This window comes from Hemitrygon akajei, chromosome 11 (assembly GCF_048418815.1).
Source record: "Hemitrygon akajei chromosome 11, sHemAka1.3, whole genome shotgun sequence".
NCBI lineage: Eukaryota > Metazoa > Chordata > Chondrichthyes > Myliobatiformes > Dasyatidae > Hemitrygon > Hemitrygon akajei.
The window spans coordinates 172,153,165-172,180,010 of record NC_133134.1 but is presented as its reverse complement, the minus strand read 5'-3'; the positions used below and the strand labels follow the sequence as shown (position 1 = coordinate 172,180,010).

The window sequence follows — 26,846 nt, the reverse complement described above, 5'->3', positions numbered from 1 at the left end:
CGTCTCTCACAATCCATCTCCAACAATCGGGTCTCCCATCGGATTGTGCGCCACAACCAGTTCTCCCCAGCATTTTCTCTCTTCATCTCCACTCAAACAAAAGTCCCAAGCCTAACCTTATTGTCCTTCACCAAGAAAACCTCCTGCTAATTGGATGGCACACATTCCACATCATCCCAAACCAATAACCCAATCCAGCTGAACAGCAGCTCTCACAGAGTCGCTAAGTGAAATATCTACAGCATTACCGTAAAGATGTGAATAGGGCATCATACTAGGAACATAACCGTAACACAAGGGCAGCTTGTACTCAAATGTCTAGGCTCAGGAATCCACATGGATGAGGTCTCAGAAACAGCTTACTAAATGGGGTAAGGGGAAAAAATTGCAGAAGAGGGAGATCTGGAGTTGTCTTTTGTTAAAAATATTTTAATATTCTTGGTTTGTTACAAGTGGGCTTAAAAATCATATTGTCATAAGACTCAAACCAATTAAGGGTCTAATCACAACCTGTAATACACAGTTAATGTAGTTATTTGTCATTTTATTCAGAATATTATCAGAGCTTTATTCAGTCAGTAAGTGCTAGTCCTTATACTGAAGTCCTGGATTGCTGGAAATAAAAATTACATGTTTATTTTTATCAGTCTAACCACACTTGCCATCTAAAGTTATATTAGAAGATTGGCCAAAGTTGGTAAAATCACTTCTCCACTGATGGGGTGAGAGCCTGGGGCACCCTAAAGCTGGACAAACCTTAACAAGATCAAGTTCGTGGCTACTTCAAATGACCTGGAACAAAATTCCAATAATCTCCAGATGATTATATAGAAATCCCAAAGATACAGCAGCCAGCTCAGCAGGTAACATATTTTGTGTTTCTCCTGAAAGAAGGAAATCTTCCACCTCAACTATCTTCCACCTCAACTGTCATAGTGAGATGACAGTCTCTGGAATGACCTTGGAAGTTACTCAATTCTTGACCAGTTACAAATGGGCAACAAATAATAGTAATAATTAGTTTATTAGATTATTATAAACAGAAGGGTTCCTTGTGGCAATAAAGAACCAGGTCGTTAACACAAAAAAAATTCAAAATCCTTAATAAAAGACCAACAAATTCAAAGACCATAAATGTAGAAAATGCCAAGAAAAAACAGAAATCATCTAACACATTACATCTCACACTAACAATCCAAGTGGGAAACATCACTCACCAAAATCTTGCTTTAAAATATAAACTTACGCAAACCACACATTACTATAACTACAAACCTGATACAGTTTTAGAGAGAGAATCCTACAATTTATATTACGACCAGTCGAATCCGTTATTACAGATAGGGCAATCCGTATTAACCATACAGATATGATAAAATAGGATAAACAAGCAAGAACAACTCGCAGAGTATCCATTTCCCAATAGTAATATCTACAACTATCATCCCAAAGTCATCACACAGTAGCAATAAACAACTAGGCCTACAGAGCAAAATTTATGTAAATCTCCAGAAAGCCACAATACTAAACACCACTAAAATAGTTCAAAGGTTTCTAGCAAATGTGAAATGATTATGCTTGGCTATAGCCATACCTCAGGTTTTACCAGCTTAGGAATACAAATAATAGTAAAAGTAATCATCATCAAAAGGGTATGATAGGATGTAAAGAACAGCTGATAATAGATTACATAATTCTAAATCACACCTAGCAAAAAAGCAGAAATATTTCATGTTGTTATATTGAATTAGAATTAGAATTGACTTTATTACTTATATCATTCATGTACATGAGAAGTAAAAATCTTTACGTTACGTCTCTGTCTAAACGTGCAATGTGCAATTTATAGTAATTTATAATGAATAGAATGTATAACAATATAACATAGAAATATAATTGTATCAGCATGAATTAATCAGGCTAATGACCTGGTGGAAGAAGCTGTCCTGGAGCCTGTCGGTCCTAGCTTTTATGCTGTGGTACTGTTTTCCAGATAGTAGCAGCTGGAACAGTTTGTGGTTGGGGTGACTTGGGTCCTTTGGGCCCTTTTTACACACCTGTCTTTGTAAATGTCCTGAATAGTGGGAAATTCACATCTACAGATGCGCTGGGCCGTCCGCACCGCTCTCTGCGGAGTCCTGCAATTGAGGGAAGTACAGTTCCCATATGAGCCAGTGATGCAGCCAGTCAGGATACTCTCAATTGTGCCTCTGTAGAAAGTTCTTACGATCTGGGGGCCCATACCGAACTTGTTCAACCATCTGAGGTGAAAGAGACGCTGTTGTGCCTTTTTTACCACATAGCCATTATGTACAGACCAGGTGAGATCCTCGGTGATGAGTATGCCGAGGAACATATTCACCTTACCATCCCCAGATCCATTGAGGTCAACAGGAGCTAGCCTGTCTCCATTCCTCCTGTAGTCCACAACCAGCTCCTTTGTTTTTGCGATGTTGAGGGAGAGATTGTTTTCTTGACACCACTGAATCAGGGTGATCTCTTCTTCTCCGTAGATTGCCTTCTTATTTTTTTGAGATTAGGCCAAACAGTGTAGTATTGTCAGCAAATTTAATTAGCAGATTGGAGCTGTGGGTGGCAACACAGTCATGGGTATACAGAGAGTAAAGGAGGGGGATGAGGACATGGCCCTGAGGGGCACCTGTGTTAAGGGTCAGAGGGGCAGAGGTGAGGGAATCCACTCTTAGCATCTGCCGGCAATCTGACAGGAAGTCCATGATCCAGCTACACAAGGCAGGGTGAAGGCCAAGGGTTTTGAGCTTCTAGTCGAGCCTGGATGGAATTATGGTGTTGAATGCTGAACTATAGTCTAAGAACACCCAAAAAGCATTTGATTCTGGCCCACACTCATGGTTAATGGAAGCTCTGATTATATATAAACTACACCCAATACTTGTGAAATTCCTACTACGTCTGATGAAGCACTGGCGTACTATAATCACTCTATCTATTAACAACCAAAAAAGAACAACCACTGTTATCAAAATAAACTGAGGCATTTTCCAGGGCAACTCTCTAAGCCCACCATGGTTTTGTCTAGCTTTAAACACACTTTCTAATTTATTGAATCAGACAAAAATAGAATATCAAATCAGAAGCAACCAAATAAGCTATATCTTGACACACTATAGACGATTTGAAATGATCTGTCCCTTCTTAAGTACAGTGATTCATATAATTCATATAGTAGAACTATTTTCAAAAGATATAAACATGAACTTTGGGCTAGAAAAGTGCATTGCATTAAACAAAGAAAGTTACAATAGAGCTAGTAGAATACAAGACAGAGCACCAAGATACAATACAACCGATGGATGAATATGACACATAAACATATCAGGGATATCAACAAAGCAAAGAAAATAGATCAGAGTGTGATAAAGGGAAAACTTTCATCAGAATTTACTTCAAGGCTTAAGAAAATTTGCCAAAATACTCTGAAGGCTGTCTTAAGAGAGAAAATTATAGCGATATCTTCATATAAGAACAAAATAAGGAATAAAACATTACAGGAATTACAAAATGGGCTGAAGGAACTAGAGAAAAAACACAAATTGAATTTGGCACAGGATACATTAGGGGAAATTAAAAGAATTAGGAATGAAATTAATAGTTTGGCTACGCAAGAAATCAGGAAAAATTTAATGTTTCTGAAACAGAGGCATTATGAAAGCGGATCAAAATCTATGAAAATACTGGCGTGGAAACTGGAAAAAAAGATAGCAGAAACTACAATTCATAGAATTAGGGACCTAAGAATGAAAATGATAAGAAAATAATAAGCTAAGTGAAATTCAAGAAGCTTTTGAAGTATTTTACAAAACTCTATATTCCAAAGTTCCAGGGGGAAACATAACCCAAATTGACACCTTCTTGAATTCTCCAGAGTTACCCACTTTAAGCGAAGAACAAAATAGAACGATGACTGCAGACATAACTGAGTTGATTAAAAGCTGCAATTAGTAGGTTTAAATTAAGCAAGTCACCAGGATCAGATGGGTATACGGCAGAGTGGTACAAAGAATTTAAAAATGAGTTAATTCCTGTTTTACTCCCTACACTGAACTGGGCTCTAAAGAAGGCACAAATGCCACCCAGTTGGAAGGAAGCGATAATCTCAGCTATACCGAAAGAAGGCAAGGATAAAATGGAATACGGGTCATTCACACCAATATCCGTTCTTAATGTAGATTAAAGATTATTTACCTCCATCATGGCCAAACAATTAGAGGAGTTTCTACCCATAATGATACATAACGATCAGACAGGTTTTATACGACAACGCCAGACACAAGACAATATGCGAAGGACACTTCACATTGTGGATCATATACAAAAAAAAATCAAAGCAATAGTGATAAGCGTGGATGCTGAAAAAGCATTTGATTCGTTTAATTGGAATTTTCTTTACAGAGTTTTACATAGATTTGGTTTCCAAGACACAATTATTAAAACTATACAGACACTATATGACAATACTACTGCTAGGATTAAAATCAATGGATATTTATCAAATAGTCTTACCCTAGAAAGGGGTACAAGACAGGGTTGTGCATGGTCACCGCTACTCTTCGCGTTATATCTGGAACCATTAGCTCAATACATCAGACAAAATGAAGATATCAGGGGAATTACTATTAAAGGGACAGAGCATAAATTGGCTTATTATGCAGATGACATTTTGATCTATCTAGGGCAATCAACATACTCTTTACCTAAATTGATGCAATCCTTTGAACAATATGGTCAATTATCAGGATACAAAATCAACATAGATAAAACCCAATTACTTTCATATTACTATAGCCCACCAAGAGAAATTGAAAGTAGATACCCCTGGGCATGGCACATAGAGTCTTTCAAATATTTGGGCATCATTTTGTCAAAAGATTTGGCAAAATTATCAGAATGTAATTATCAGCCTTTATACAAAAATATTAAGGAAGATGTGGCAAGATGGAACCTGATTCCTTTTTTCAGTCTCAGTTCAAGGATTGAGTCTATTAAAATGAATATACTGTCCAGACTGTTATATCTCTTTCAGACCCTACCAATAGAGACTAATCAAAATCAATTCAATGAATGGAACAAGATGTTATCAAGGTATATTTGGCAGGATAAAAGGCCTAGAGTTCGTCTCAAAACTTTGCAACTAGCAAAGGAAAAGAGGGGATGGGGCCTACCTTCTCTTGGAGATTATTATTTTGCAGCACAGTTGAGAGCTGTGATATGTTGGTGCAACCCATCATATGACGCTCAATGGAAAAACATTGAGGAGCGGGTATTTCCCATCCCCATACAAGCAATTTTGGCTGATAACAACCTGCAAAGGTACATAAATACTATTGATAACTCATGGGTGAAATTGACTCTTAAAATATGGAAAACTACTATAAAAGAATATAATCTAGAGGGAGATTTTGCAATTCATAAATGGTGTGCATATGACTCAGATTTTACACCAAATAAACTGGATGCTAGATTTAAGGACTGGACAGCTAAAGGAATAACAGTTCTTTGCAACATAATGAAAGAAGGAACACTGTTCAGTTTTGAAATGCTTAAAGAGAAACACTTATTAGAAAAACAAGATTTTTATCAGTATTTACAGATGCGACAATACGTTAATAAGACGCTTAAAAATGTAACCAAGGCAAGTACATGCTTGGTAGAGCTATTTAGAAAAGCATATAATTCAGATAATGGTAGTAGAATCATTTCAAGCATGTATAAGGGGTTGTCAAATCTTAAAACACATTCGACTTCATACATTAAAACAAAATGGGAGAAGGAAGGAGGGATAATTATATCCGAGGAAGAATGGACAACAATATGGAGGTATCAATGGAAGTGTACCAGTTCACAGAAATGGAGGGAGTTTGAATGGGAAAACTTGATATTTTATTACACCCTCTCAGAAATCCCATTATGATAGTAACCTCCCTGTTTGCTGGAGAAATTGTGGAAATCAAAATGCAAATCATTATCATATTTTTTGGGACTGCCCTGTTATCAAGAACTGTTGGAGCAGGATATACAATGCCCTACAAGACATCTTTAAATGTGAAATACCCTTAGAGAGTAAGACCATATATTTTGGATATATACCTCAAGAATGGTTGAAAAGAGATAAATATCTAATGAATATACTGTTGGTGGCTGGTAAAAAGAATCTTACTAGGAAATGGTTATCACAGGAGAGCCTAACTTTAAATACATGGATGGAAATTACAATGGACATTTACAAAATGGAGAAGATAACAGCATCTGTTAATCATAAGCTGGAACAATTTGATTCATACTGGGAAAAATGGTTTAACTACATAATGCCTCATAGGCCTGATTTTATTCTCTCAAATCAATGAATATGTTGTAAAAAAAAAAAGATCACTCCCTACTTGTACACAGTTTTCTCCTTTGGCTTGTTTTTCTTTCCACTCTTTTCTATAAGTGTATACCTCAGATTCAGATTCAGTTTATTGTCATTTAGAAACCACAAATGATAAATACTTTGTGGAGATTTGTGATATATGTGATTATATGATATATATGTACAATATCTGAAATACATCTTATGGAAATATTTGTTTGATGATGCACTTCAATTAAAAAAATAAATTGCAAAAAAAAATTTGCCAAATGGAGCTCAACAGTAAAAACATAACAAAGATAATAAAGACTTCCACTATACCCATATTAATGTATCCTTTTGGCATAGTATCTTGAAACCGATCTGGAAAATCTACAAAGTAAAATAAGAACTGAAATGGCAAATTTTAGAAAACACTGTAGACTTGAACACACTACCTAGGACAGGAGGAGGAAGTGGACAATCACCCTGTTTAGGACAATCTCCCTCCTTAGCATGGAGTGCAAGATATTCTTCTTAGTGTTTGTGAGAAGGCTGACCTCTTACTTAATGGAAAACCACTACATCAACACATCCATCCCAGGTTTTTCTGGGTGCCTTGAACACACCTCAATAATCAGCCAATTGATCCGTGAGGCTAGGCAGAAGAAAGGTGACCTAACAGTCATCTGGTCAGACCTAGCCAATGCCTATGGATCAATTCCACACATCCTCAGCCAGGTTGGCCTGGATCACTACCATATCCCACCAGTAACACGAGACATGATCACCAGTTACCTACGAGAATTCAAGCTATGCTTCACTTCAGCACACTTTACAACCAGTTGGCAAGACCTCCAAAAAGGGATTCCAACTGGCTGTACCATCTTGTTTGTCATGGGTATGAACCTCCTCTTATCAGCAGCAAAAGACGTAACGTGAGCCCCAGAGTTGTAGCCTGGCATCCGACAACCTGCAATATGGGGAGTTACTTGGATGGCATTGCAGTAACCGCTGTAACCCATATACAAGCAAGATGGGTATTGGAAACCTGGATAACGTAGCTACCTGGACTAGGATGACCTTTAAGGCTAGGAAGACCAGATGCAAGGTGATCAAAAAGGGCAAGGTTACTAGCAAATTCAGTCTTCAAGTACAGGAAGAAGTCATTCCATCCATTGAGAACAACCCAGTAAAGTCTCTTGGAAAGTGGTCTAATGCAGCAATGACAGACAGCGCCAACATAACTGACACTGTAAAGCAGACTGAAGAGTGGCTGAAGAAGCTTGACAAAACTGGACTCCCTGGTAAATTTAAGACATGGTTGTACCAACATGGTCTTCTACCACAGCCACTCTGGCTTTTCACTGTGTACGAGTTTCCCCCTGACCACTGCAGAAGGCACTAAGGGAAAAGTCAACAAGCACCTGGGGAGGTGGCTGGGGATCCCCACAAGTTTTTCTTCCATGGGGCTCGACATAAGATCAGGTCAGCTACAGCTCCCGTTGTATCAGTAGTGGAGGAGTTCAAGGTGGTAAAGTGTAGAGTGGTGTGAACACTGAAGTGCTCCATTGATAAGTTGGTAAATCAAGTAGGAGTCACAAAATTGGGCTTAAAGTGGGCCGCCAACTTGGCCATAGACCAGGCAGTAAGCTCACTGCAACTGACAGACATCATTGGCAATCCAAGGCCTCGGCTCAGCACGCTTCCAATGATGGGGGAGTGCAAGTGCAAGGGATAGGCATGGCATAGTCCAGGCAGAAGTACAGAACCGTGAGGATTATTGAAGGCCGTGAAGTTGAGTTCTCAGGGCGCCTGGACAAAATAGGATCTTTCCAAGTGCAAGGTCACCTGGGCAGAGCTTTGGAGACTGGAGCCCTTCTGCGGTTTGTGTATGGCACTCTCCCTACACCATCACAGCTGCAGATATAGGGGCTGAAAAAGGACTTTAACTGCAAGCTTTGTGAACAGCGGCATTCACTGGAACACATACAGGCTGCAAAACAGCTTTACACAAGGATGGTACAGGTGGCACTTTTGACAAGGTCCTGCAGTCCCTTGCTGACACATTGGAGTGGTAGAGGGGTATAAAGAGACCAGCTGGCAAACAGGGCAGTCATTTTCATCAAGGAGAGGGACAGGCCAGTCATATCAAAGAGGCCTAAATCCAATCTGCTGCAAACTGCCAAATCATGGGAGCTGAAGGTCGATGTGGGGAGGAAACTGCAGTTCCCAGGGCTAGTGCAAACCAAACTTCGACCACACATTCAGTTTCAGCGACAGGTTACTATCGATGCAATGCTCCTCAGACAGGATGAAGAGGTCAATACTCCCCAATGCCATTAGGCTTTACAATTCTACCGCCAGGACTTAAGAACTTTTTAAAAGCTATTATTAATGCTTTTTGAGATAGTGATTTAGATGCATATCATATTTTTTACTGAGTTAAGTATTGTATGTAATTAGTTTTGCTACAACAAGTGTATGGGACATTGGAAAAAAGTTGAATTTCCCCATGGGGATGAATAAAGTATCTATCTATCTATCTATCTACATCTTACTGTGGTCCACTGAAGACAAGAAAATCATCCTGGTGGAGCTCACGGTACCGTGGGAGGATGCTCACAAGAGGAAGGCCCTTAAGTACCAGTCCTTAGTCCAGAAGTGCAGGGACAAAGAATGGCAGATGTGGCTATTCCCCGCGTAGATTGGCTGCAGAGGGTTCCCATCAAGGACATTACTGTCTGTGCTGGCCTTTTATGAAAAGAACAAGAACCAAGCAGCTTGCAGGATGGGGGAGGAAGCAGAGAGAACCTCTTGCTGGATATGCAGCAGAAGAGAGGAGTTGAGCTGGAAGTCAGGAGCAGATGGGCGGTGACTTGGCCACCACTACTGATCCGCCAGCTGGAAAGTGTAGTGGTTAAGGGTAGAAACACTCTATGAAGGTTGGGCACCACCTGACAACATCTGCCTCTGGCCAAAGGCTACGGTTACATCATGCACCCTGATGTATGATAGAAGCAAGTGTACACTCAAACACACTTAGATTAACATTACCTAGGACAGAAGGATGAATTAGAATAACAAACATTTAAAAAAATTACACAACAGATAAAACTTCTAAGGATATAGTTTCATCAATGAAAACAGGATTCAGCACTCTACATGATAATATGCAATTCTGATAAGAAATACACACCACTAAACTTAAATGAAAGCACACCTCAGAAATTATCACTGCAGAAGAAAAGTTAACCAATGGAAGAGTATGATCTCAGTGGAAGACATCCCCACAATTTGAGCAGACTAGAAGTCTACAAGGAAGTGTCAAACGCCTGGCTCAGAGTTGGAGACCTCTTCCCAGCAACAGAGGGGTTCCTTGAGGCAGTACAGGACCAGGTGATTGACACAAAAATGATTAAAAATACATAATAAAAGACCAACAAATTTAAATGTCACCAAGACCAAGGAGATGGTGGTGGACTTTAGGAGATCTAGGCCTCATATGGAGCCAGTGATCATTAATGGAGAATGTGTGGAGCAGGTTAAGACCTACAAGTATCTGGGAGTACAGTTAGACGAGAAGCTAGACTGGACTGCCAACACAGATGCCTTGTGCAGGAAGGCACAGAGTCGACTGTACTTCCTTAGAAGGTTGGCGTCATTCAATGTCTGTAGTGAGATGCTGAAGATGTTCTATAGGTCAGTTGTGGAGAGCGCCCTCTTCTTTGTGATGGCGTGTTGGGGAGGCAGCATTAAGAAGAGGGACGCCTCACGTCTTAATAAGCTGGTAAGGAAGGCGGGCTCTGTCGTGGGCAAAGTACTGGAGAGTATAACATCGGTAGCTGAGCGAAGGGCACTGAGTAGGCTACGGTCAATTATGGAAAACCCTGAACATCCTCTACATAGCACCATCCAGAGACAGAGAAGCAGTTTCAGCGACAGGTTGCTATCGATGCAATGCTCCTCAGACAGGATGAAGAGGTCAATACTCCCCAATGCCATTAGGCTTTACAATTCAACCGCCAGGAGTAAGATATGTTAAAGTGCTGGGGTTGATTGTATTTAATGTATTTAAGTAAACTACTTAAGAACTTTTTAAAAGCTATTATTAATGCTTTTTGAGAGAGTGATTTAGATGCATATCATATTTTTACTGAGTTAAGTATTGTATGTAATTAGTTTTGCTACAATTGTATGGGACATTGGAAAAAATGTTGAATTTCCCCATGGGGATGAATAAAGTATCTATCTATCTATCTATGTCAAGAAAAACTATAAACAATCCAACACATTACAGGATCCTGCAGCAGTTTAACTCAATCTGATTACTTACACTGGAACAATCAAGTAGCAAAACATCATTCACCAAAATCTACACAGTATGATAATTAGGGAGCTAGAATGCAGGAGCCATGCATCTGCTCTTTACTTGCTTTGTATTCTGTGTTACACGTTTATTGCATTTGTTATGGTAACTACCGTAGATTCCGGATTATAAGCCGCTACTTTTTTCCCACATTTTGAACAGCTTTGAACTCTGCGGCCTTTAATCCGGAGCGGCTAATACATGGTTTTTTTTCATGCCGCCTCGTAAACATTTTGCCTCGTAACAGTAGACCAATAAAATTGATGAGTAGTTCACAGAGGTCCAATGAAATTGTACAATAAATCAAGCGCACTTTCACAATTAAATTATTGTAAATCAGTCATTTGTACTCACCCTCATCAACATGGAAAATACTCGAAGAAAAGCAAGACCCGAGCGCGTCAGACCCGATTAGACCCGATCGCGTTACGCAAGCGCGTCTGACCCGATTAGACCCGATCGCGTTACGCAAGCGCGTCAGACCCGATTAGACCCGATCGCGTTACGCAAGCGCGTCAGACCCGATTAGACCCGATCGCGTTACGCAAGCGCGTCAGACCCGAGCGAAAACGCTGCTTTTAAGTTAAAGGCTCGCAGTATATATATTTTTACCAGTCGCTAGGAGATATTGGAATGTTGTTCGTGCTGTTCAGTAAAAAAGTATATGCAACGTAATTTGTGTTACCGATACGTATGTATATTTAAAAGTAGCGATGCGGCCTAAAATCCGGTGCGGCCTTTACAATTAAAAAATTGATTTTATTTCTAAAATTAGAGCCAGCGGCTTTTAATCAGGTGCGCTCTGTAGTCCGGAATCTACGGTAGTCAAATGGGAAGGAATGTGGTAAAAGTGAAGGAAGTAAGTTACGTATTTATGGTTTGTTCTGGGCAGTTTGGCTCTGGGAACTGCCAGGTGTCATACCTTTTGTTGACCATTTAATTTATGATTGGAGGGCGCGTCATACAAGGATAACAAATTGTGCTAGGTCGCCAGCAACGCCATTGGTTTGTTCAAGTTACTGCTACATCTTGCTTTAAAATACAAACTCAAACACCATACCTTACTATAAATACAAGCCTGCTCCAATTTTAGAGTCAGGGTCCTACAAATTATATTATAACCTGTTATGACCCCAGCCCCCCTCCTTCCTGAGAATCGCAAGATCGCTATTAATTCGGGTCTGGGACCCAGGAAATGAGAGAGAGACAACGCAACAGATTTGACCATTGTTCTTAGAGACACCTGTGTGGATTGTGACTCTATGCTACGTGCCAGCGATCAGGGCTGCATGCACACCCTCGGGCAATGTGGGGTAGGGATCGCATCACCCCACCTTGATTGACATCTACAACTCTGCAAGTCAGGATAAAAAGGGGACTGCAGGACGCACCAGAAGGAGACACCATCGCTCATCGCTCCCGTGATGACGGGAAGCTATTCGGAAGCCGCGTGTGGTTTGTTTCCCATAGCCTAGGGAGCGAGTGGCTGATAACACCAAAAAGGACTTCGAACTGACAACGGGGAACCCACGTTCCCGATTCAACGATTTGAGTCCAAAAGGCTGGCAAGTTTATTTTCTCACCAAAAGTTCTCTCTCTCTCCAACACGTGAAACCCAGTGGTCCCAAAAAGGCTAAAAGCCTGCATGAACTCCAGAGACTTTGATATTTCCATCGGACAATATTTTTACCCCTAGACAAACGATAGAGCTATTTCTTATTGTTGATTATTACTATACCCACGCTTTAGATTGAGTATTGACGACGTATATTATCTGAATGTTTGTATTAACCTTACTTTTGTGCCCCTTTATAAATAAAACATTTAAAAATAGTACCATCAGACTTCAGCAGACCTCTCTATCTTTGCTGGTAAGTGACCCAGTTATGGGGTTCTTAAACAACTTGGGGTTCTCGTCTCAGGATTTGACACCAAATTGGGAGGCCAGTGAATCGGGATTGTAAGTCCAAACTTGGATCTGGTACGCGGGTAGCCAGACGGGAAACCAGCAAAGATGAACATGGAGGAATTTATGGGAAACCTGACTCTGGGGGCGCTAGAGGCGGCTACCAAATTAGACTTGGTAAATCTGGCGAAGGGGTTAAGCCTCACAGAGGTGAGGTCATCAATGAAAAAGCGGGAAGTGCGAAGGGCCATAACTCAGTATTACATTGGGAAGAAGGTGTTTACAGCTGAGGATTTGGAAAATATCCCTGAAAAGGTACCAGCTAGTGGGACGACTCAGTTAGAGTTGGAGAAATTAAGGAGGGAACATGAAATTAAAGTAAAAGAGCTGGAAGCAGCAGAGAGAGAGGAGAAGGAAAGGGCCGAGAAGGAGAGAGAGTATGAGGAAGCAGAGAAACAGAGGAAACCTGACTTGGAGATGGAGAAGTTAAGGAAAGAGCGAAGGGATCAAGGGTCAGACCGAGAGGAGCGGTTTAATGTTAGTCAGGAGTTAAGGTTAGTACCTCCGTTCGAGGAGATGGATGTTGATACTTATTTCTTGCTTTTTGAAAAGGTGGCAGTGAATCAGACGTGGCCCAAAGAGCAGTGGGTGGCGTTGTTACAAAGTGTGTTAAAAGGGAAGGCACAACGAGCATATGCGGCGTTGTCCATCGAGGAGGGGGAAGCGGAGAATTATGCCAAAGTAAAGGAGGCCATTCTCCGGAGTTACGAGCTAGTACCTGAAGCTTATAGACAAAGGTTCAGAAATTTACGAAAAGGGTGGAATCAGACGTATACCGAGTTTGCCCATGAGAAGGGGGTGCTCTTGGACCGTTGGTGCACCGCAGAAACGGTGGGCGAGGATCATGGGCGTCTCAGGGAGTTAATTTTGATTGAGGAATTTAAAGGTTGTGTTCCGGAGGGGATCCGGATGTATTTGAATGAGAAGCCGAATAAGTCCATCTCAGAAATTGCTAGGTTCGCAGATGAATATGCCCTAACCCACAAGGCAAAGTTTCCCTCGAATAAAAGTACCCCAAGAGACCGTGGGAACGATCGAGAAAGTCCGCTGGCTGAGGCAGAGGTCCCGCCGGGAGCTAGTGGTAAAAATGAGGAGGAGAGGCACGACGGCAGGAGAGGTCCTGACTTGACCTGTTTTAATTGTGGAAAGATGGGTCATATTGCATCTAAGTGCTTTGCTCCGAGGAAGGAGCCAGAAAAGGGGAAAGCAGCGGTCCCTATCGGGTGTGCAGTGGTAATCAGAAAATCGACAAGAGAGCCCCGGGTAGGCAGAGTGCAAAAGGGGTCTGAGATTTATCTGTCACACGGAACCATGTCTTTGAGGGAGGGGGACCCACCAATTCCCGTACGGATTTGGAGACACAGGGGCGGAGCTATCATTGATTAGCAGTAAAGTGTTAAAATTCGGACCTCAGACGGGAGAGGTAGCCCTGAGAGGCATAGGAAAATGGATAGAAATGGTGTCCTTACATATGGTCATTATGGATTGTGAGCTGGTGTATGGATCAGTTGAAATAGGGGTGCCATCAGAACTCCCGAGAACCGACGTGGACGTCCTTCTTGGCAACGATTTAGCAGGGGGTAAGGTTTGGTCAGCCATTACTATGACCCGCCGACCGGTGCGTGTTGAGGCCCCGCCCCTAGCGTCCCCGAGCTATCCCGTATGTGCAGTCACTCGCAGCCTGTCGAGAGCGGCAGCTGAGACCAAGAGCATTTTAAAATTGGCCAGTTTTGATTTGGCCGAGACGTCTTTACCGACTCTGTGCCACGAGGGTTTAGAGGGTGGTAAAGCGAGGAGTAGTAAAGTGAAAGGGAGTAAGACAGAGGAGATAGATCTGTCCTTAGCAAAGAGGAAGGTCCTAGAGGTAGGAAATAAAGATGAGAAACAGATAAAGCTGTTAATAGGTCCAGAGTTGGACATGGATGATCTGTCTGGGTTGGCAGACCTGTTTGAAGAAGTTGAGAGTTATAAAGGTGTTCCAGATAATGAGATGAGGGCAGTCCTAGATGAAAAGGATGCCATTACCTTGGAGAGGTCTGCCGGGTTGGCAGATGAGGTTGTTTCAGCCCGCGGGGTTGAGTTTACTCCGGAAGGGAGTTGCCCAGAGAGTTGCTGGGAGGAGCAAGGGAATTTGGAATTTGAAAAAGGTACGGGTATTGAAAGCCTGGAAGAGGTCAATGTCCCATTTGAGAGTGTCCAAGACGGGGATGCACATGGTCCCGAACCTAGTCACGGAGCTCAGAAAAGGTCTGAGGTATCTGATTCAGCTGAACGAGACGGCCGTCCTTTTGGGTCAGATAGACTGGGTTCAGTGAAGACAGGGTTAACCCTGGTAATTGTGGGAAGTAAAGGTTCCCAGGTGTTTGTACTCGAAGGGGTGGTGAAACTTAAGGCGGAACTCGAACATGGGGGGATAAATATTATTATTGAAGGGAACGAAAAGTTTGTAGTTCCCAAACCAAATGAAGAAAATTTAAACCCTGCAGATCGCTTACAGAGTAAGCCGGGAGCTGCCGAGGCACCACACACTATTGTTATTCAAGGGTGTGGTGTGAATCAGCCGAATTTGAAATGCTGTTTGAACAAAGAGGGATCGCTTGCAGATCTTAAATTGAAAACTAATAACATGACGGTTCCTGAAGAGAAAACTAAAGAATTGGGTGGAAATGACCTAAGTCTGGGACACGGTGTTGATAGAATAACTCCTATGAACGAGACGGGCGGGAGTTTACCTCGCCAAACTAATCGAGTTCCTCCCGTATGAACTCACCGGAAAAAGGGTGACGGTTAATGGGGCGCCATTTTTAAATAGAAAAACTGGCTGTAGGGGATTTTGACAAAGCATGTGAATAACAAAGACAACCTGCCTGTTAAGTTGAAATCTGATGCTACCAGCCTTTAGTCAGGTACAAGAGGGAAAAATATTAAAGGAAGTGCCACTGTAATCGTTACCTGTTTAGATGCTGAATTAAATATATAACTGTATAGCTCTGTAGTGAAAAGAAAAGCTTTTGTATTGTGTTAGATTCTAAAATCCTGTAAGTCTCTGTACGAATCCCTTTTTAACCGCTGGTAAAAACGTTTTTTTAAAGAGGGGAGGTGTTATGACCCCAGCCCCCCTCCTTCCTGAGAATCGCAAGATCGCTATTAATTCGGGTCTGGGACCCAGGAAATGAGAGAGAGAGACAACGCAATGGATTTGACCGTTGTTCTTAGAGACACCTATGTGGATTGCGACTCTATGCTACGTGCCAGCGATCAGGGCTGCGTGCACACCCTCGGGCAATGTGGGGTGGGGATTGCATCACCCCACCTTGATTGACATCTACAACTCTGCAAGTCAGGATAAAAAGGGGACTGCAGGAGGCAGTACCCTGAGCAACGCACCAGAAGGAGACACCAACGCTCATCGCTCCCATGATGACAGGAAGCTATTCGGAAGCCACGTGTGGTTCGTTTCCCCTAGCTTGGGGAGCGAGTGGCTGATAACACCGAAAAGGACTTTGAACTGACAACGGGGAACCCACGTTCCCGATTCAACGATTTGAGTCCAAAAGGCTGGCAAGTTTATTTTCTCACCAAAAATTCTCTCTCTCTCCAACACGTGAAACCCAGTGGTCCCAAAAAGGCTAAAAGCCTGCATGAACTCCAGGGACTTTGATATTTCCATCGGACAATATTTTTACCCCTAGACAAACGATAGAGCTATTTCTTATTGTTGATTATTACTATACCCGCGCTTTAGATTGAGTATTGATGACATATATTATCTGAATGTTTGTATTAACCTTACTTTTGTGCCCCTTTATAAATAAAACGTTTAAAAATAGTACCATCAGACTTCAACGGACCTCTCTATCTTTGCTGGTAAGTGACCCAGTTATGGGGTTCATAACAACTCAATGCATTATTACAGATAGGGCAATATATAATAACCGTCCAGATATAATATTATGGGATAAAAAAGCAAGAACAATTTACTTAATGGATATAGCCATTCCAACCGCACATAACATGCAGAAATCAGTAAGTAAAAAACAATAAGTAAAAAAAATGCTGAATTAAAAGAGGAAATTGAAAGACTATGGAACATGAATAGGGTATACAATATCCCAATAGTAATATCTACAACTGATATCACCCCAAAGGCACTACACAATAGCATTAAACAATTAGGCCTGCAGCAACATTTATGTAAGTCTCCAGAAAACCACAATACTAAACATCACCAGAATAATCCAAAAGTTCCTAGCAATTGAGAAAGGAGTATGTCCATACCTAAGGTTTTACCAGCTTGAGCTGAGAAACAAAAAATAACTGATTTATAGAGCACTTTTCATACAATATTGTTCAAAGTGTTTTACAATGGGATAGTGCAAGAATGAAAATAAAAGACAAAAATATGTTAGTTAAAAGCAAGTTAAATAAATAGATTTTGAGCTAATGTTTAAAAAAGACAATCAAGTCTGTATTCCTTATAGGTTTAGCTATTGAGTGTCACAGTTTAGGAGTGTAGTTCAAAAAATTATTTTTTGAGGAAGATTGTTTAAATTTAAAGACAAACACAAGACAACCTGAGAGTTCGAGCAGTAATTGATGTACTCCAGTCCCAGGCCATTGGTAGTTTTAAAAGCAAGATAGTTTTAAAATCAGTTCTAAAAGATACAGAAAACCAATGCAGAATAGGTAGGATAGGAGTGAAATTCACCCTCTTCCTGGTTTTAGTTAAAAGTCCAGCAGCTATGCTCTGAATGAGTTGAAGTTTGACAATAGATTGTTTTGGAAGGCCAGAAAAAGTGCATTGTAGTAATCTAGTCTATTGGATATAAAGGTGCGAATTAGACTTTCAACATCATTACAAGACAGAAACAGTCACACCTTTGCAATATTTCTTAAATGTAGAAATGCTGCTCTGTAATGTCCTTGCCATTGACATCTATATTCCATGAATTAGAGCGATAAGGTGGAAAGACAATGTAAGGAACCATGTAGAGCCAAGGACCAGTTGAAATGAGGGGTACAGTTCTATACTGTACGCTGGATGCAATGTAATTGAGAGATGTTTAAATGCTAGCATTTACTGTGTTATACAGAATTTCAACAGCAGTAAACAGGAATAAGCTCACATATTTAACTAAGCAGCTTGAAAGTACCAACAGAAAGACGTTAAAAAACTTCACTGCAACTGAATGACTTACTCCTCCAGAAAAATACAATGAAATTATTGCAACAAATGCACCAAGCAATAGTGAACTACCAAGGGAAAATAAATATTCAGTGTACATAATGGAAACTCCATACCTGGCTTTCTTGCTGCTCTTGGATTTGGGTGTGGTGTTGGATTTACATTTTGGCTCTCTCAGCTGCTTCAGTTCCTTAGCACCCTTAGATTCCTTCAGCTCTTTGGCCCCCTTGGTACCTTTAGGTTCTTTAGGCTCTCCACGGTTCCTTGACCCTTTAGAGCCCTTGGGCTCTTTTGCTCCTTTGCCCTCTTTTGTTTCTTTATCACCCTTGGGCTCCTTTCTCTTCTTCTTTGGTTTGGGTGCGTCTGTTACTGTTTCACCACCTGCTTCCTCCTTTGGTTCTTTTTTCTTTCTTTTTTTCTTAACCCCTGTACTGACATCCTCAGCCTTGGTAAGAGGCAGTGGTTGGTCCACACTCACTTCCAACTGTGTACCATGTACAACTTTCTTGCTGCTGGTCTCGATCAGATGACCAGCAGCTTCTGGACTGCTGGCTGGACTGTAGGGGCTTGGTTGGTCCTTGGTGCTGCTGTGAGAGAGCTGTAATGCATGTTCACCAACTGGTGAGGCACTGGGTATCAGAGGCTGTTTGGAAGTCTTTGAAGTAGAAGGCTGCAATATACAAAACAATCTTTGAGAAAACAGTTAATTCCAAAAGTTTTAAACACTTTCATCAACTTGTTAATCATTTTAAAACTTATTTTATTTCAATGCTATAAATCATCGAAATGTTACAGAGAATCTTTGGGAAAGTCATGTTGAATTTGGCTAAGTACTGGCCATTATGACATAATATCGCCCACGTGTGTTTGCATTTTCAAAATTCCACAATAAATTCTCTTGCCTGGGTTAATAATGTCAACTGCCTGTAAAAACAGGTTACTGTGTAATTTTAACTTTCAGCTATTGATGACACATGTGCATTCTTCCAAGGTATGGGTCCAATTATAAAACAAAACATTTATGTGGGCCAATTCTGTGAGTACAAAGTACTCACAGGCACTATAACATACAAACTCCTCTTGTCATTTACTTAATTTCTCTTGTTTTTCCAGAGGTAACTAGTAATGAAGAGGACCCACAGAGCTCCCATACGTCTGTTCAGAAGATATTCCTTGTATTCAAACACAATGAGTGACTGAATCTTCCCTCTATCCAAGAAGACTGACTCAACAACAGAACTAGTTTTATAAAATTCCCATCTTTGTTGGCACACCTCTCTTTAGCTTTATACTCCGTAGGTTCTATATCCTCTTTCAGAAGCAAAATCTTCTGTGATCTCTGTGTCCCTGAATTTGTTTAAGACCTGACTAAATCTCTTTATTTATTTTTTATTTATCTTTGAGATACAGCGTGGAACAGGTTCTTCCAGCCAACAAGTTGCACCACCCAGCAATCCACCTATTTAACCATGGCCAAAACTCAGGACAATTTACAATGACAAAGTAACCTACTAACTGGGATATCTTTGGACTGTAGCAGGAAACTGGAACACCTGGAGGAAACCCAGGCATACAAACTCCTTACTAAGGATTCTGAACTCTAACACGTATCACACTAACTACTACACTACTGTGGTATTCTACTACCTCCCTCTTACGTGCAAGGCTTCTCAAACTCTAACTCTAGAAATAAGAAATAGTAAAGGGAAAAAAGCAGTGGTGGGAGTAGTCTATAGGCCTCCAAACAGCTGTAACTCAGTTGGTCGGAGCATAAATCAGGAAATAGTTGGGGCTTGTAATAAGGGAACAGTTATAATTATGGGGGATTTTAACTTTCATATTGATTGGACTAATCAAGTTGGACACGGCAGCCTTGAAGAAGAGTTTATTGAGTGTATTCAGGATGGGTTCCTTGAACAATATGTTACTGAGCCGACAAGGGGGCAAGCAGTCTTAGATCTGGTCCTGTGTAATGAGACAGGACTAATAAAAAATGTCCTAGTAAAGGATCCCCTTGGAATGAGTGACCATAACATGGTCGAATTCCATATTCAATTAGAGGATGAGAGGGTTGGATCTCAAACAAGCGTACTGAGCTTAAATAAAGGAGACTATGATGGTATGAGAGCGGAATTGCTAAAGATGGATTGGGAAAATAGATTAAAGGGTAGATCGGTACTTGATCAGTGGTGTATATTTAAGGAGTTATTTTACAACTATCAAGAAAAATATATTCCACTGAAGAAAAAAGGGTGTAAAAGAAAAAATAGTTATCCGTAGCTAAGTAAAGAAATAAAGCAAAGTATACGACTAAAAAATAAGGTAGCTAAATCTAGTGGGAAGATTGAAGATCGAGAAGCTTTTAAAGATCAGCAGCAAATAACAAAAAGATTGATTAAGAAGGGGAAGATAGATTATGAAAGTAAATTGGCAAAAAACATAAAAGCAGATAGTAAGAGTTTTTATAGTTACATAAAAAGAAAAAGGGTGGCTAAAGTAAATGTTGGTCCCCTAGAAGATGAGACCGGGAAATTAATGGTAGGGGACATGCAGATGGTGGAAACGCTGAACAAATATTTTGTATCAGTTTTTACAGTAGAGGACACTCAAAATATCCCAACATTGGATAAACAGGGGGCTCTAGGGGGAGAGAAGCTAACTACGATTCAAATCACCAAGGAAATGGTACTTGATAAATTAATGGGACTGAAGGTGGATAAATCCCCTGGACCGGATGGCTTGCATCCTAGGGTCTTAAGGGAAGTGGCGGTCGGGATTGTGGATGCATTAGTGATAATTTTTCAAAACTCGCTGGACTCGGCAAAGGTCCCGGCAGATTGGAAAAATGCTAATGTAACTCCTTTATTTAAAAAGGGCAATAGACAGAAGGCTGGGAATTATAGGCCAGTTAGCCTAACATCTGTGGTTGGCAAAACGTTGGAATCGATAATTAAGGAAACAGTAACAGGGCATTTGGATAAACATAGCTTAATAGGACAAAGTCAGCATGGCTTTACAAAAGGGAAGTCATGTTTGACAAACTTGTTGGAGTTCTTTGAGGACATAACATATAGGGTAGATAAAGGGGAACCAGTGGATGTGGTGTATTTGGACTTCCAAAAGGCATTTGACAAGGTGCCACACCAAAGATTATTACTTAAAGTAAAAAAATCATGGGATTGGGATAATATTCTGGCATGGGTGGAGGATTGGCTTTCTAACAGAAAACAGAGAGTTGGGATAAATGGTTTATTCTCAGACTGGCAGTTGGTGACTAGTGGTGTTCCGCAGGGGTCGGTGTTGGGACCCCAACTCTTTACAACCTATATTAATGATTTGGAGAAAGGGACTAAGTGCAACGTATCGAAGTTTGCTGATGACACAAAGATGGGAGGGAGTGTAATGAGTGCGGAGGACATTGAAACCCTGCAGGGGGACATAGATAGGCTGAGTGATTGGGCAGACATTTGGCAGATGAAATATAATACTGACAAGTGTGAGGTCTTGCACTTTGGCAGGAAAAATAATAGAGCAAGTTATTATCTAAATGGAGAGAAACTGGAAAGTGCTTCTGTGCAAAGGGATCTGGGGGTCCTGGTGCAGGAAACACAAAAAGTTAGTATGCAAGTGCAGCAGGTGGTCAAGAAGGCCAATGGAATGCTGGCTTTTATTGCTAGGGGGATGGAGTATAAGAACAGGGAGGTCTTACTGCAGTTGTACCGGGTATTGGTGAGACCACACCTGGAGTACTGCGTGCAGTTCTGGTGTCCATATTTAAGAAAAGACATACTGGCTCTCGAGGCAGTGCAGAGAAGGTTCACTAGGTTAATTCCGGGGATGGGTGGGTTGATGTATGATGAGAGGTTGAGTAGATTGGGACTCTACTCATTGGAGTTCCGAAGAATGAGAGGCGATCTTATTGAAACATATAAGATTGTGAAGGGGCTTGATCGGGTGGATGCGGGGAGAATGTTCCCAATGATGGGTGAAACTAGGACTAGGGGGCATAATCTTAAAATAAGGGGATGCCGTTCCAGGACTGAGATGCGGAGAAATTTCTTCACTCAGAGGGTGGTGGGGCTGTGGAATTTACTGCCCCAGAGAGCTGTGGACGCTACTACACTCAATAAATTCAAAACGGAGATAGACATTTTCCTGGATAAAAATGGCATTAGGGGATACGGTGAGCGAGCAGGTAAGTGGACATGAGGCTAGGTTTAGATCAGCCATGTGATCTCCTGGACCAGATTTCGATAGCCTGGATGGGTCGGAGAGGAATTTTCCAGATTTTTTCTCCTCAATTGGCAACTCGGTTTTTTTCCCCCGGGTGATCACATGGGTTTGGGCAGGATGAATAATAAAATAAAATGGGCGGCATGGTGCCCTGTTGGTTGGCACTGTTGCCTTGTGGGATTCGGTGAAAACTACAGTTAAGATTGGATCAGCCATGATCTTGTTGAATGGCGGAGCAGGCTTGAGGGGCTGATTGGCCTACTCCTGCTCCTATCTCTTAAGTTCTTATGTTCTTTGACCTCATGTTTGGTCACACTTCTGTAAGGTTTGGTGTCAAATTTTGTTCATTAAATCTCATGTAGATATCTTTTAGACATTTTAATGAAACACTGACTTGCACTTGTTATTATTTTCACTTCTTCTGGATGTTCCAAAAATACTTTACAACCCATTAAGTGTATTGTGAGTGAGAATCATGTCCAACTAAACAGCAAAATTGTACTTTTCATGCCTTTATTGAATATGTTGTTTAATCATTCACATAATGTAGAATTAGTGGGTTTAGATTCCAATTCAGAGAACTGATACATATGTTGAAAATAATATGGGAATGCAATACAAATCAAATTAATAACTATACAAAAAGAACACTAACATCCATTACCAGAAAACACCCATTCTGAGCTCCAACAACGAATTTTCCCTCAACGTGAATGGTCCAGATTTGTGCATATTAACTAACATTTGAGGTGCCACCTTGGTACAAAGACAGGAAATGACAGCAGCTGACACCTAACTCATTCACAGGTCATCAGCTGCTCAGCAGTTCAGTTTTTGAGCGTAGAAAAAGATGTTGAAGAAAATGTCAGAATCAAATCAGAATCAGGTTTAATATCACCTGCATATAGTTGTAAGAAAAAGTTTGTGAACCCTTTGCAATTACCTGGTTTTCTGCATTAATTACTCATAAAATGTGGTCTGATCTTCACCTAAGTCACAATAACAGACAAACACAATCTTCCTAAACTAATAAAACACAAACAATTGTACTTTTCATGTCTTTATTGAATACATTGTTTAATCATTCACAGTCCATGCTGGAACAAGTATGTGAACCCTTGTATAATGGTGCTAGAAAGTTCGTGAACTCTTTAGAATTTTCTCTATTTCTGCATGAATATGACCTAAAATTTGATCAGGTCTTCATGCAAGTCATACAACTAGATAAAGAGAACCCAACTTAATAAATACCGCAAAAACATTATACTTGCCCATTTGTTTATTGAGAAAAAAATCCAATATTACATGTATTTGTTGGAAAAAATGTGAACTTCTTGGAATATCAGTTCATTTAAAGGGGGGAATTACAGTCAGGTGTTTCAATCAATGGAATGACAATCAGGTGTGAGTGTGGGAGGCCCTGCCTATTTAATTAACATAAATCTGGTGTTCACAATCACTAGGCTAGGGTTAAATCAGGGTGTGCTGGTCGTCATGACCCAAAGGGCTGGAAGGACCCGTTCCACGCTGCATCTCAAAAAATAAATAAGTCCGTCAGCATAGGTGAGGGAGTTTCTTCCTGTGAGAGAACTTAGATGTAGAGGTCACTATTTAAAAGGACAGGATTGCTCATTTATGGAGTTAAAGGGAAAGTGAAAATAAGAAAAGTTAAAAAGGACAACAGAATCAATGGAGTAGAAAGCTCAAGAAGAGATCATACAGTATGGCCAAGTGCAATAGGAATTGATATGAAAGGAGAGGGGAGTACCGAATTAAAAGTATTATATATGAATGCACGAAGTAAAAGGAATAAAGTAGATGAGCTTGAGGCTCAGTTGGAAATTGGCAAGTACGATGTTGTGGGAATAACTGAGACATGGCTTCAAGCGGACAGGGCCTGGGAAATGAATATTCAAGAGTATACATCTTATCAAAAGGACAGACTGACTGGCAGAGGGGGTGGGGTGGCTCTGTTGGTGAGGAATGATATTCAGTCCCTTGCGAGGGGGGACATAGAATCTGGGGATGTAGAGTCAGTATGGATAGAACTGAGAAATTCTAAGGATAGAAAGACCCTAATGGGAGTTATCTACAGGCCCCCAAACAGCAGTCTAGATGTAGAGTGTAAGTTGAACGAAGAGTTAAAATTGGCATGTCGCAAAGGTAATGATACTGTTGTCATGGGGGATTTCAACATGCAGATAGACTGGGAGAATCAGAATGGTACTGGACCCCAAGAAAGGGAGTTTGTGGAGTGTCTCTGAGATGGATTCTTAGAACAGCTTGTACTGGAGCCTACCAGGGAGAAGGCAATTCTAGATTTTAGTGTTGTGCAATGAACCGGATTTGATCAGGGACCTCGAGGTAAAGGAACCATTAGGAGGTAGTGACCATAATATGATATGTTTTAACCTACAATTTGAGAAGGAGAAGGGAAAATCGGATGTGTCAGTATTACAGTTGAACAAAGGGAGCTATGGAGCTATGAGGAGGAGCTGGCCAAAGTTCAATGGAACAATACCCTAGCAGGGAAGGAAGACAGTGGAACAACAATGGCAGGTATTTCTGGGAATAATGCAGAAGGTGCAGGATCGGTTCATTCCAAAGAGGAAGAAAGATCCTAAGGGGAGTAAGGGGTGGCTGTGGCTGACGAGGGAAGTAAAGGGCAGTATAAAAATAAAAGAGAAGTATAACATAGCAAAGATGAGCGGGAAACCGGAGGACTGGGAAGCTTTTAAAGAGCAACAGAAGATAACAAAAAAGGCAATACGCCAAGAAAAAATGAGGTTTGAAGATAAACTAGCCAAGAATATAAAGGAGGATAGTAAAAGCTTCTTTAGGTATGTGAATAGCAAAAAAATAGTTAAGACCAAAATTGGGCCATTGAAGATAGAAACGGGTGAATTTATTATGGGGAACAAGGAAATGGCAGATGAGTTGAACAGGTACTTCACACAAACAATCTCCCAGATGTAATAGTGGTCAAAGGAACTAGGGTAAAGGATGAACTGAAGGAAATTTATATTAGGAAAGAAACGGTGTTGGATAGACTGTTGAGTCTGAAGGCTGATAAGTCCCCGGGACCTGATGGTCTGCATCCCAGGGTACTTAAAGAGGTGACTCTAGAAATCGTGGACGCATTGGTAATCATTTTCCAATGTTCTATAGATTCAGGAACAGTTCCTGCTGATTGGAGGGTGGCCAATGTCCCACTTTTCAAGAAAGGAGGGAGAGAGAAAACAGGGAATTATAGACCGGTTAGCCTGACATCAGTGGTGGGAAAGATGCTGGAGTCAATTATAAAAGAGGAAATTACGACACATTTGGATAGCAGTAGAAGGATCAGTCCGAGTCAGCATGGATTTATGAAGGGAAAATCATGCTTGACTAATTTTCTGGAGTTTTTTGAGGATGTAACTATGAAAATGGACAAGGGAGAGCCAGTGGATGTAGTGTACCTGGACTTACAGAAAGCTTTTGATAAAGTCTCACATAGGAGATTAGTGGGCAAAATTAGGGCACATAGTATTGGGGGCAGAGTACTGACATGGATTGAAAATTGGCTGGCTGACAGGAAACAAAGAGTAGTGATTAGCGGGTCCCTTTCGGAATGGCAGGCTGTGACCAGTGGGGTACCGCAAGGTTCGGTGCTGGGAAGCTGTTTACAATATACATTAATAATTTAGATGAAGGGATTAAAAGTAACATTAGCAAATTTGCTGATGACACAAAGCTGGGTGGCAGTGTGAAATGTCAGGAGGATGTTATGAGAATGCAGGGTGACTTGGACAGGTTGGGTGAGTGGGCAAATGTATGGCAGGTGCAGTTTAATGTGGATAAATGTGAGGTTATCCACTTTGGTGGCAAGAACAGGAAGGCAGATTACTATCTAAATGGAGTCAAGTTAGGAAAAGGGGAAGTACAACGACATCTAGGTGTTCTTGTACATCAGTCAATGAAAGCAAGCATGCAGGTACAGCAGGCAGTGAAGAAAGCTAATGGCATGCTGGCTTTTATAACAAGAGGAATTGAGTATAGGAGTAAAGAGGTCCTTCTGCAACTGTACAGGGCCCTGGTGAGACCACACCTGGAGTATTGTGGGCAGTTTTGGTCTCCAAATTTGAGGAAGGACATTCTTGCTATTGAGGGAGTGCAGCGTAGGTTCACAAGGTTAATTCCCGGAATGGCGGGACTGTCATATGTTGAAAGATTGGAGCGGCTGGGCTTGTATACACTGGAATTTAGAAGGATGACAGGGGATCTGATTGAAACATATAAGATTATTAAGGGATTGGAAATGCTGGAGGCAGGAAGCATGTTCCCGCTGATGGGTGAGTCCAGAACTAGAGGCCACAGTTTAAGAATAAGAGGTAGGCCATTTAGAACAGAGATGCGGAAAAACATTTTCACCCAGAGAGTGGTGGATCTATGGAATGCTCTGCCCCAGAAGGCAGTGGAGGCCAAGTCTCTGGATGCATTCAAGAGAGAGTTAGATAGAGCTCTTATAGATAGCGGGATCAAGGGGAGTGGGCAGGAACGGGGTACTGATTGTGTATGATCAGCCATGATCACAGTGAATGGCAGTGCTGGCTAGAAGGGCCGAATGGCCTACTCCTGCACCTACTGTCTATTGTCTGTTGACATACAAGATGAATTTTTTTCTCTGAGACTTAAGAGTCTTTGAAATTTCCTTTCTCACAGAATAGTGGATGCAGAGCACCACTGT

The 26,846-nt window shown here is 41.1% G+C and overlaps 1 protein-coding gene across 7 annotated transcripts in view; it reads right to left on the bottom strand.

The window, feature by feature from the left end:
- Positions 1-26,846, bottom strand: part of chd6 (chromodomain helicase DNA binding protein 6) — a 350,247-nt gene that overhangs the window by 222,192 nt on the left and 101,209 nt on the right. For all 7 annotated transcript variants that reach the window (XM_073062265.1, XM_073062264.1, XM_073062266.1 and 4 more), the window contains one exon: positions 18,004-18,557. In XM_073062265.1, the coding sequence (XP_072918366.1) occupies positions 18,004-18,557 (554 nt within the window). The remainder of the gene's footprint in view (positions 1-18,003; positions 18,558-26,846) is intronic.